This window comes from Xiphophorus maculatus, chromosome 5 (genome assembly GCF_002775205.1).
Source record: "Xiphophorus maculatus strain JP 163 A chromosome 5, X_maculatus-5.0-male, whole genome shotgun sequence".
NCBI lineage: Eukaryota > Metazoa > Chordata > Actinopteri > Cyprinodontiformes > Poeciliidae > Xiphophorus > Xiphophorus maculatus.
In genome coordinates, this window is record NC_036447.1 from 26,792,950 (window position 1) to 26,805,744 (window position 12,795).

The 12,795-nt window shown below is 40.6% G+C and overlaps 1 protein-coding gene across 1 annotated transcript; it reads left to right on the top strand.

Moving 5' to 3' along the window:
• The first annotated feature begins 2,107 nt into the window (after nt 1-2,107).
• On the top strand, nt 2,108-12,530 carry LOC102221508 (C1q and TNF related 6). The gene is made up of 3 exons (XM_005812726.3): nt 2,108-2,338; nt 7,585-7,777; nt 11,011-12,530. Exons 2-3 carry the CDS (start codon nt 7,588-7,590, stop codon nt 11,556-11,558), a joined length of 738 nt encoding a protein of 245 aa, XP_005812783.2. The 5' UTR covers nt 2,108-2,338; nt 7,585-7,587; the 3' UTR covers nt 11,559-12,530.
• Nucleotides 12,531-12,795: the final 265 nt, after the last annotated feature.

The following is a 12,795-nucleotide window of genomic DNA, read 5'->3' on the forward strand; positions in this document are numbered from 1 at the left end:
TTAGCACAGCAGCAGGAGATTAAGGCCTGTAAACATGTTTCATTAGCTCCGATGAACGAGACGTCTCTTTAGGATGCCCTGCAAACAATCAATAGGCTCTGGGCATAAAACGAAACACTCCGTTAGCCGTAAAAGATAAAGCTGTTCCGAAATGTCGGCGGAGATCAGAGGGATTTTTTTTGCTCACAGATTTCTACGGGGTTTTTTTTTTTGCTTATTGTCAAATTGTGGGCTGAAATAGTGTGAAAATACCTTGACTTTATTTGCCTAACTAAAACTGTGAACTATGTCTGGACATAAATGTAACATCTTTAGATTTTAATGTTGGTTTGTGTAATGTCTTGCATGAAAACACAGAGGATGCATCATCACGCATCGCAAAATGCAGTTCGGAGCGAGAAAACAAAGCAACAGATAAATGTAACATTTTTAAATGAAAGAAATACTCAAAAAAAAGAAACATAAAATATAAAAGAGAATGACAAACAGTATTTCTTCAAAGGGGCAGTAATACGTAAAACTGGCTTTTTGAGCTTCACATCATGTTATAATGTTTTGGGTTTTTTTTTTTTTAAATCAGAAACATACCTGGAGTGTTGCCTTGATTCTTTAATGCATATCTGAGAAATCGTTGAATCTCACCTGGCAACCACTCAGCTGTGCCGCCCCCTGATGAGATGCAGCCCTGGACGGTGCCCAAGTTGCCCATATCAGAAACCACCAATGTTTCCTCACACCAGCCTCCAGCAAACTATCTTACATCAATTAGATTGATCACATTTAATTGAGCAATTTAAAAAATAATGACGAAAGGGCCTAACACTATTTTTTTAATCAACATTGTTCATTAAAAGCGCACATACAAAAAAGAAGAAAAAAAAAAAAAGATTGGGTTACATTGCTGTGCTTTTGAGCAAATGTTGCTGGATGCTTGTGGTCCTTCGTAGCATCACATTCAGCTGAGAGCAGACGAACACTTGGTGTTTTACCCAAAATGCAATATTTTAAGAAGAGTTTAAGTTGTCAATTAAAAAGTATAGGTCTACCAACCTTTTGTGATGGTTGACCAGTTTTGTGTCATTCTTAAAATGTGATTACAGGGGCCACACTATCATTTCAGATGCCTCAAATTGTCCATAGGACACACTTTGGAACATCCCTGCTTTCACTAGTCAAAATCTGCAATCTAGTTTATCAGGGCAGAGAAGAGAAGGAGCTCCATCGTTCTTCACAGGCCGCCATTTTGAACAATAAAATGACCTGATAGGAATTTGTTGAATCTTTTCAATAGGATAAAATAAGAAAAGGTAAGAGAGTGAAGTTATGTTGCATTATATATATTTTTTCTACCATTGAACTGAATTTCCCTGGACAGAATTTCGTTCAGCCAATCAGCAAACAGAAGTAGAAGCTGTGGAAGATGACATCACTTTGTAGTAGAATTCTATTTTTAGCAGCAGAGGAAGTGACCAAAGCCGGTCAGTCCGTGTTGGCCACGCCTCCAACCATTGAATTGACACCAACAGCTGCCTGGTTCAACTGGAAACTTCTTTCTTCGCAGTTAGTTAACTGAGTGACGGTTGTTTACAAAGAAGCCTATTTCCGCCAAGCCTGACACCGTCGAATGGCCAAACTTCAACATAGCCCACGCGTCCAGGAAGCAAACGTTTCTCAATACCATCTGTACCATAGCGTAGGACAAGGGATCACTTTTTAACAGGCTAATGGCAGCCCAGTTCTAAATGTTTTTAACCCAACCGTTTGGAGAGTATTTAATGAAATAATCCTAACACGGTAACACAACAGCAGGAGCTCGAGAATTAAACCAGCGGATGGCGGCTTGGTGTGCAACTATTGCTGATATTAAAGGACCGCAGTGGGGCCGTATATTAGCACAGTTGGAAAGCACCATGTAAACACCAAGTTCAATGCATAAAACACACCGTATAGAAGCGCAGTGTGTAGGCAGAAGGCAGAGAGGGAGGAGTAATGACTTAAACACACTTCTCTTTAGGTTGTCAGTGCCACTCTCTGGACTCCACAGAACATCTGGAAGGAGGAACAGCAGCCTAAACCTCTGCAGTGGGGGGGAGTGGGAGGGGGGGGGACTGGTGTGCAGGAAGATAAACTTCTGAAAGCCTTCTAGAGTTTCATGATGGAGGGAGGACTGTGTGTGTGTGAGTGTGCAGACTTGAGCAGTAGGGAGAGAGAGTGTGTGTGTTTGTAGAGAGGTTTCCTCTAAGTCGTTCCACCTCTCAATCTGACAGCAGCAGCAACAGCAGCGCTGCCTCTTCCTCCTCCTCCTCCTCCTCCTCGACTGTGGAGGAAAATCCACCAGGTAAGAGAAGCGACCCGCGCGCGCGCGCGCGCGCCATGTGACAGCTAGCGACCTGCGACGAGCGCGCGAGCGTCTGCAGAAAATTCTGGGAAGAAAGAGACGGGAGGAAGAAAGGGAGGAAAAATGTCAAAGAAAAGCGGAGCCGGGAAGGAGGAAAACGAAAAGAAACACCCGGCGGCGCGTTTGCGTGCCTGCAGAGACGCGCAGGATTGTTGAAGTTCCTCACAAGTCGCCAACTCAGCAGAAGTTTTCTTTGTTCAAAAGTTACAGTAACGGCGCCCGCGCGCGTTGTCACGCGCCCCCGACGCGCTACCCGGCTTTGTTTGTGTGTGTGAGAGTGTGTGTGTGCGTGTGCGTGAGAGTGTATGTGTGTGGGGGGGTGCGTGCGTGTGTGTGTGTGTGTAAGAGAGTTGTGTAACTCTTTCTGTCGGGTTTATCCGGACTCCCGCTGCATGCCAAATTGATGCTCTGGCGTTGTAGACGTGGCTTCCACAATGAAATCCCTCTAACTGCTGGATGTGGTTGACTCAGTTCCAGTAGAGTGTGTTCACTTCGTTGAAGCGCTAGCGAGGACTTAGTTGGACAAGTTGTACACAGATTGTTTGGGGGAAAGGAAGGAGTTTTAGAATGAGGGTTGTTCAAATAACGCAGTGACTGTGAGTGCAGTAAATTTAAACTTCTTTGCCAGAGCAGGCGGTTTTAGGGTGGGGACATATCTGAACTTGACCCTTCTCTAACACGGGGTCAAAGCCAACGATGACGCAACAGATAGATCTCAGTTAAATGAGTCAAAGTTATTACCCTGATTCTGTGCTCCATTTTTTTTTGGCCAAGGTTTAGAAAAAGCATGATTGCATGGTCTGAAAGTGCAGTTCAGAGTAACTGAGTCAAGTCAAGTTTATTTGTAGAGCTCATGTCAGCGACTAGGCAGTCCAAAGTGATTTACGTCATAACAACACAATGCAGCAAGTAATTATGAAACAAGCAATGAACATTACATTTTATTAAATGCCATCAAGCAAATATACATCAAATATATTGATCAATGCTCCAGTAATTATGAATCAAAATCACCTCTAACCAAACAGCTGTTTCAGCAAAACAGCTGAAACTCAGTGTTTCAGCTGTTTTCTGGAAGTTTGTTCTAGATGAGTGGTACATAGAAGCTGAATGCTGCTTCTCCATGCTTAGTTGTGGCTCTGGGGATGCAGAGCAGAACCAGAACCAGGATGTCTGTAAGAACGCTCACTTGAGATTTCTGGGAGAAGTAAGAGCGCTGTGTTGCCGATATGTGGAAGAATGCATTACCATTTTCTGGATTTTTTTTTTTTTTTTAGTGAAGAGAGCTCTCCGCTTCCTGCCTACAGCAGCAGCCCCTTGTGCTCTAAGGTGCCAGATATTTTAGTGTTAAAGATGATTTGATATGTCTTTCAGGGTCATAAACATCACTGGACTCTGGAGTTGGGTTTATATAAAAATTGAACTGAAGTGAGACATTCTCATCTTTATGCTAGCAAGAGCTCAAAACAACCCAAATAATGTTTTATTTCTAGTCATTTCTATTGGCGCACTTGTACAATATCCATAACCTCATAGATATCCATAATGCAACACCTTCCAAGGGATTGTTTGTGTCTGTTGTGGACGATCTGGTCACTGTGTGCAACGCATTGCGTTTCTGTATCTTTACTTTTGACACAAGGTGAAATTTCCTGCAGAAAACCGTCTCGAAACACACACTCCAAGAAACACACACTCCAAGAAACACACACTCCAAGAAACACACACTCCAAGAAACACACACCTGTTACGTCTTCACGAAGGAGCCGCTCGCAGCCGATCTTGAGATGTGGAGAGGTATTTTATTAAAATGTCAAGTCTGGTTACAGCAATGAGGATACACACCGCCGTTCAAGTTCTATGTGCTGTAGCTTCGGTGTCAAACCTCATTGCATTCGGCAAGTTAATAAGTCTTTTGACTTGCAGCCAGAAAATGCAAACAGCTCATGGTTTCTAACGTCTGAGGTCAAACAATTCACCCTGGAAGACCATGAACGTCCGCTTGATGGATATCTTGTGTTTCCATGCCCAGGTGGCGTTCAGTCCTGCTCCAGCTGTAAGGGACATTAATGTGGTCAAAATTAGGACAAAATGCAGGCCAGCTAAAATGACGCATATTCAAACAAGAATGTGTTTCAATGATAACCAGCAGCTCCACTTTCCTTCGTCTGTCAAACTTTGGCTCATCTGAAGTGAAATTGTCACTTGATAGAGGAGCTTTTAACCGAGAAAAAAGAAAACAAAGTAAATGCAAGCTAATTAAATTTGCCCCTTTTATTGTAACTCTTGTTCTTGACGAATGCTGTTCAATTCAGTCGATTCATGTGGCGCCAATTCACAACAAACGTCTAAGCAAGCATCTGGCGACAGCTGAAAGGAAGGGCTTTCTTTTAAACGGGAGGGAAAAAAACACTAACCATCCGTCTCAACCTACTGGGACTCTATGTGAAAAATATAGCTTAAGAATATCAAAACTCCATATTTGGTGCAATCTGTGTAGACCAGCAGGACAATAAATACTCTGGTATATGTCAAAACTAAGAAGAGACGTTTTAAATCAACAACATAAATATATTTTAAAAGTTAGCAGCAGCTTGTCCTCTGACAGCTGGCTGACTTTAACAGTGACACAGATGCTCTTTATAACTACAGTGGTTGTGTTGGATAGAAATGTTGAGGCAGAGCTCCAAACATTTCATTTTCTCGCCGTCACCGTCATCTGAAATATCGTTAACGCTCATCCGTCATTAGAAAAACACAAGAGGAGCTCTGTTATTTCCCTCCTGAGTCTCATCACGCTTTATTTTACATCCTGGCTTTCCACGTCCCGTAAATGAAGGCAACTGGAGAAAGTGGTAGAAGAAAGACGGAGGAGGGGAAATTCAAAGATGGAGATGAAGTACACTGGACACAGAGAAAGAACATGCAATGAAGAGAAAAGAAAAAACAATGAACACAGTGATGCAATCAGGCTTTTATATCCAAAATTTCCACTCGTTAGTTTTGTTAATTTAATCAGATAAGAGCGTATGGAGTCACATTATGGTGATCAGCGGCAATCAGGTAATTCTAATAAATAAACGTAATGATTTGGATGTTTATTTGTCTTGCAGGAGTTAAAACTCCCTCCAAGTTTCAAGTCTATTTCAGGTTTTCTTCCATGATTACTAGGCGTGCACAATATGTCGGCACTGATATTGGTATGAGCCGATATTAATCTTTTTTCTTTCAGCATATCAGAATCAGTTTTGTTCTGCGCATTACATTTTCCACAGGTAAAGTGCCCAGCTCCACTGAGCTAATATGACTTCCAGATTGAACACCTTGAGATTAGACCTTCGACTCTTTAAGAAACTCCTGCTCTTTCTGAAACTCCACCTCCAAGACGTCACCACACCATCGCTCTTCTATTGACCCTTTAACAATGTTTTTACCACCATTGCCCTGTGAAATAGCTCCTATAATGAGCTCAGCAGATAACAGCTCCACCAGGTGTTTGCTAATTGCTGCTGGCTAGTCTGAAGGAGCTGAGAGTTGAAGTCTGTAACAGTTGGGTTGTATTCAAGGGAGGAGAAGAGGCGGCAGACTCATCAGGACGGTCAAAAACTCACAACCACACTGGTACTGGTAATTCCACAGTGTTTGTCCTTTAATAAACAATCTGTTCACCAACCTTACAAAGCTGCCATATTATCAAACATTAAAATGAGCAGAGTCCAAACAACCTGTAACATTACTAAAGTTAGGTAGCTAATATCATAGACATGAATAAGGCTAATATGTCCGTCTCAGTCCACATGTGGAGCTGTAGCAGGTCTCTCCCACACTAGTGACATCATTAACGATACCAGAGTATCTTAAAGAGACACTACACAATTACAGCTGTTACAAGTCGCAGGGGAGAGTTGCTCTGTAACACAGAAACTTGGGAACTGCAGTTCAGGGGAGGAGCTGCCTCTCGAAGGCGGGGCTAGGTCCAGTCAGGCTGTTTACACAGCTGAGTGGTTGCCAATGGAGATGAATGGATTTCACAAACATGCATGAAAGAATCAAAGCAACACTTCAGGAATGTTTCTGATGAGAGAATAACATTATAATATGACGTAAAGCTAAAAAAAACCCATAAGTTTATTTAACGTAATACTGCTCCTTTAACAACAGCTCTCATTCATCCATAAAGGGTAAAATGTTGAGAACGACTAATGGCTGACCTGTCAACTGACTGTCCACCTTAACTTTGAAACTCTGCACCTCTTCCATTTCATTCCATTAAATGAAAGAGAGATGAAGAAGAAAAACAACAAATGATTGTTGGCAGAGATCTACCATATCTCTGGGCATTTCTGAACCAGATAAAGTCAGTATAGAGATTAGGTGGCTGGATTTGTTTTGATGAATATAATTCTGTCGTTTATTGTTATGCGTTTTGGACCATATTTGCATTTGAATGCGCTGGGAAACACTGCTACTTTGTCACATTTTCATGCAAATCAAACAAATCTCTGAAGTGATTCAGGGAAATCATGCACAGAAATCCGTGGGCTTAGAAAGCGCACACATTTCTCCTGGAAATATTTGTGAAAGCAAATCAAAGTATCAAATTCATACTTTTTTTGTTTGTTTGTTTGTTTGCATTCACTTGAACGCAATCTGAAAGCATTATGTGGTATTTCCTCACTTTTAGTCTCGAAGTTTGCCTCGTGTTTCTTTTTTTTTTTGTTTTTTTTGGTCCAACACCTTCAAATGGCCAAGAATCAGCCACGGGGGTTTTTAGGATTTGCTTCGGTTTTTCGTGTTGGCCAGTCTGGATCCCTGGAGAAATCACAGGAAATGCAGCATGCACTTCATCCTGCGAGTCTCGGATGTGCAGCGCGTTCCAGGGCTCCATTAAGCGAGAAGAGTTATGGCCAGATTCATTACGTTTGGCAGTCATGTGTGAGAATTACTTTCGGAGGAGGATATTCTTATTGTCAAAGAAGTATTTGCACATTTGACCAGAAATCCACAGGAATGCAAAAAAAAAATCTAACACAGTCAAACCAACAAAGAAAATCATGGTTTTAGCTTTTACGTGATGTTTCAGACGTTGAATGGGAAAAAAATGATTGTTAAAAAAACACTTTATGATTTTTTTCAGCTTAGCTCAATGAGTATGTTTTTTTTGTTTTTCTGTCCTGCCTCCTCAGGTGATGGCAGCCATGTTGACCTCTAGCTCCAGCCCGCTGTTCCTCCTCGCCTTGGTGTGCTGCGTCTCCTCTTCGCCCAGATCGCCATCTCGGCTCTGCAGGCGATGCTGCGACCAGCTGGATCCACCGGCCACCACCGCTCATTATCAAATGCCTGAAGTCAGAACTGTCATCAACATGACCATCCTCAAAGGTACCGCAAGTCTACGGTGGTATTTCTAAAAACCGTGTTTGTTGTAGGAAGACGCTTAAAGATCAGAGAGAAATTCAGGGTTTTGATTTTCTTCCGATTCCTAAAGCACAGAAAATCCACGCAGGGAGAAATGCAGGAGGTATATGGCGCTTTACTGTGACGTTTTAATCCCTGTGTCTCTGCCAAGTATTTCATTTCTATGACGACATATTAGGGCCTTTGTATAGAAAATAGGAAGAGCAGTACATCTCTGCTGAAGTAGCTCAGAAATCTACTAGAAAGAAGATCTAAGAAACTTCTGAGTTTGTAAAGTCAAAAAATTGCTGGAAAAAACTCAGATATTTTGACATTAATCATTAAAATGTAGAAATATCAGTTTGGAAAGTTGCAAACTTGCTGGAATTTTCAATTTTTTTTCTCAAAAATTTCTGAGTTTAATCTCAAAAGTTTTGAGGGCTTTTTTTTCTAGCAAATTTTAGACTTTTCAAACTGAGAAATGTCCTTGTTTTTACTAGAAAATTTCTGAGATTGATCTCAAAGTTTCTAACTTTTTAGTGTGAAATTTACTCCTCTTTCTTTCTGTCTACAACGTCCCCCAGCACTCTGTCGTATCTCTGCGCTGCGTTGCTTTAATCCCTTCTTCGACTTAAAGCAGAAGGCTGTGTGCCTCGGTGTAGTAGTGCTTAATCAGGAGAGCAATCATGCTGGAACTGTGCAGCCGACTGTAACGATGCATTCATGGGTAAGTGGAACTGAGATACGAGACGTGCTGTTTGAAGAGGAAATTAGACGCTCCATTGATAGAAACGGCCAGGAACCACTTTTAAAATCAACCACAGTTCAATGATTCTTGGTAAACAATCAGGCAGTCCAGTGGCAGTAATCTGCACAACTTTTGACAATTTCTATCGAAGGGAAATGCAAAAAAAAAAAAAAAAATATATATATATATATATATATATATATATATATATATATATATATATATATATATATCTATATATATATATATATATATATATATATATATATATATACACAGTACAGACCAAAAGTTTGGACACACCTTTTAATTCAATGAGTTTCCTTTATTTTCATGACTATTGACCTTGTAGATTCACACTGAAGGCATCAAAACTATGAATAACACATGTGGAAATATGCACTAAACAAAAAAGTGTAAAACAACTGAAAATAGCCCTTATATTCTAGTTTCTTCAAAGTAGCAACCTTTTGCTGTGATTACTGCTTTGCACACACTCTGCATTTTCTTGATGAGCTTCAAGAGGTCGTCACCTGAAATGGTTTTCACTTCATAGGTCAACCTGCCCTGTCAGGTTAATAAGTGGGATTTATTGCCTTATAAATAGTCGTGAAAATAAAGAAAACCCATTGAATTAGAAGGTTTGTCCAAACTTTTGGTCTGTACTGTATATATATAAATAAAAATATAGATTCAGAGAAGCCCTGGATGTTGATTTATTAAAAGCATTGAAGCATACACCTGTATTTGTATCATCAGCATGTCATTTGTAAAGAGGCCTTGGTGCATGCATCATTTTGTGCTCTATGTGAAGTTGACTTAACACATAACTGATATAAACATTAATTCAGGAGATATTAAGGTCTGATGACAGAAATAGTCTAAATTAAACCTCAAAATAAATAAATAAATTTGGCTAAGTAAAACATTGACTGGTTCATTTTGTTGTAAGAAAGATTTGATTACTTAAGCCAAGCAGAAGAAAGTTCAAACAGAAAAAAATACATTGAACTTTTTTTTTTTCTTAATGATTTTTAATTTTAAAAGGATCTATTTGACCCTCAACATAACAGGAGCCTTAAAGAGACAGAGGCCAATTTCAAGATACCTGATGCCTGGAATTGGCACAAAGTGTAATAATATTATTACTTAAGAGCAGAAAGCACAGCAAAATGTGTTCAAGGATTTTATTACATTTGTGCCAATTATTACATACTTTGGTTTCAGATATATTTTACTACATTTTAAAGCCTGGTTTTATTACATAAAACGTTGTTTCAGATACTTCACAACCAACTTAAGCAGAGTAGTTTAAACAGTATATGATCATTTGGTGGTTTCACTTGCTGGACCTTTAGAAACTAAAACGTCACATCTGCGCTGACCTTTTGTCGTTTTGGATTTTACGTTTAAAAAAAAAAAAAAATCCAAAAGTCAACAATCATAACCTCTGAACTACGACAGATTCACTCTCAGTAAAGCTTGATGGTAATGTTTCAAACCCAAAGTCCACATTTTTATTCGACATTAAACATAAAGACTTTTGAGCGTCTAAGTCAGAACTCCACACACTGTAGCAAGACTGTGATGGAGAGAAACCATCTACACCAATCAGCTCATGCACACAGTTCTGGTTAAATGTATTAGCAGTTTTGTTGTTATGAAGTTGTTTTTTTGTAGATTTAGATAGTGTAACCCTCAAGCCAAAAGAGAACAGACTGTTCAGTCATATCAGGAGTAGTTCTTCAAAAATGCAAATCTGCAATTATATCTAATCCAGTTTATTCAGACAGCGTCATTTCACAACAAATGTAATTTCAGTTCAAACACACATGCAGTCCAATTGATCCTAGTTATGAAACAATGCATTAAGCTCATTTTATTTTTAAAATTTTAGGTCTAAAGAACTTCAGCAGATTGCACCGAGCATTCGCTCCTCCTGGACGAGTACGTAGCAACTATCACTAGCTTTGCAGCAAACCTTCACATCGAGCATGCATGTTGTGACAGTGGAAAGCTAAAACTATCATTTAACAGCTTAAGTACTGGGAGTTTGAATGCTGAACAAAAGACCTGGGCTGATTGGCTAACTGGTTGCAGGTGTGAGGGGAGGGAGCGTGAGAAAGAGGACGAGAGACACTGAGGATTAGAAAATTAATCTAACAAAATAACAAAAGAAACATAATTAAACTGGAGAAGCAAGGAATCACTAGAGACAAAAGTAAACATAACTAGAAACACCAAGAAGGACTAAACTAGAGTAGAACAGAAACAAGACTGGTCTATTCAAAGAAAGAAACTAAGGAACACAGAATAATCAAGCCTCAAAAACAACTCAAAACAACCAAGGACATAGCATATGCGTAGCTATCGCTGCTATGTGCGACAGCTAACGTTTTCTTTGTGACATTGTCTTTTATGTAGACAGCAAATTCCTCCATCAAACTTCCCCCTGTTCCTGTGTCTGCAGGTGACAAAGGCGACCGAGGAGACAAAGGCACGCCCGGGAAGCCGGGTCTGGAAGGGCCCGCCGGGCAGCTAGGACCCCTGGGGCCAAAAGGCAGCAAAGGCCATGCGGGCGCCCCCGGCGATGCCTGCAAGATCCCGCACTCTTCCTTCTCCGTCGGGCGCCGCAAGTCCCTGCACAGCGTGGAGTACTACCAGGCGCTGGTCTTCGACACGGTGTTCGTCAACCTCCACGAGCACTTCAACATGTTCAAGGGGAAGTTCTACTGCTACGTGCCGGGGATCTACTTCTTCAACGTCAACATCCACACCTGGAACTTCAAGGAGACCTACCTGCACCTCATGCATAACGACAAGGAGAAGGTGATCCTGTACGCGCAGCCCAGCGAGCGGTCCATCATGCAGAGCCAGAGCGTCATGCTGGACCTGGCCCTGAACGACGAGGTGTGGGTCCGCCTCTACAAGAGGGAGCGCGAGAACGCCATCTACAGCGACGATGTGGATGTTTACATCACGTTCAATGGATACCTGGTGGCGCCGGGCGTCCAGTAAGACTGGGAGTGAAATCGGGGTTGGCAGAGCATCTGTGTTCGGTTGTTTACTTTTTCCCCCTTTCAATTCTCTCAATGTTCTCTACCACAAGAGAGTGGTGCTGTTGAAGTGGTGCTATTGAATATTCCTTTCACCAGCGAGTGGAAATGTGCTGCTTTCATAAATAGAGGCTGTCCAAAAATAAATGAATAAATAAAAATAAAGAGGAACAATAAAAAAGTAGCATTTGAAAAAGGAAACAGATTTTTTTTGTACTTGAATTACAGTTTTGTACAAATGAGGTCATGCTTCCTGTTCTTTGTGGTGCTAATAATTTCCTCTGAAATCCTTTTCAGGGGGTTTATGGAAGCAAAATGTGTTTAAATGCAATCAGACCAACTATAAAATATCTATAGGGCCATCTCTTGTGGACCGACTTACCCTGACCCTAAAAAAAGAAGATATTTTCAGCAATTACAGTATCACAATATTGTGAACCTGATTTGTTCCATTGCTGAGTTAAATACATAAACCTGGCCCATCAGTCTCTTCAACTGAATACGAAAACACTCAAAATTAGGTCAAGTTTCATCACAAACCAATATCGTTTTCAACATTTATTGTACATTTAATTCGTAAAATCCACAAAAAACAAATCATCACTAACTGTTGCTTTTCTTTCACGTGTAAACCTGCATTTTTTTTTATTATGTTAGTGAACTGAATATTAGAAAAATCTGCTGTGTGTTCTAATCCAAGCATACATCAGGGATTTACTAAAGAAACGCCTTGTATTCTTGCTGGACGGACTACAAACTGCAGAGCAGTTTTTATGTAAATATTTGTATATTTTCTGTCTGTAATGGCTTCCAGATTTGCAATCGCTCATGTTGTTGAGGCTGTAAACTATTTAACAGTTGTCCTCTTTGTAAGGTCATCATGTATTGTGTTACTGACACAGGCAAACAAATAAATATTGCATAATTTCATCTATTTCGCCTAAAGGCAGGTGCCTCTTCTGTCAAGATCTCGATTTAAATCTTTTTGCAAAGGAAGTGAGTTTGTTTCACTCTTCTGCTGTGAAGGAAGTTACCTCACCACTTGATTCTTGATGCTTTTCTGGCTCCCGACGAAGCGCTCGAAGCCCACCAGGGGAGGTCGCATTCGAGATTAATCCCCATAAACGAGCCACTTCTCCGGCACAAACAAATAAAATCCCATTTGAACGTCTCGGAGACAGTCTGCGGCTCCATCTGCT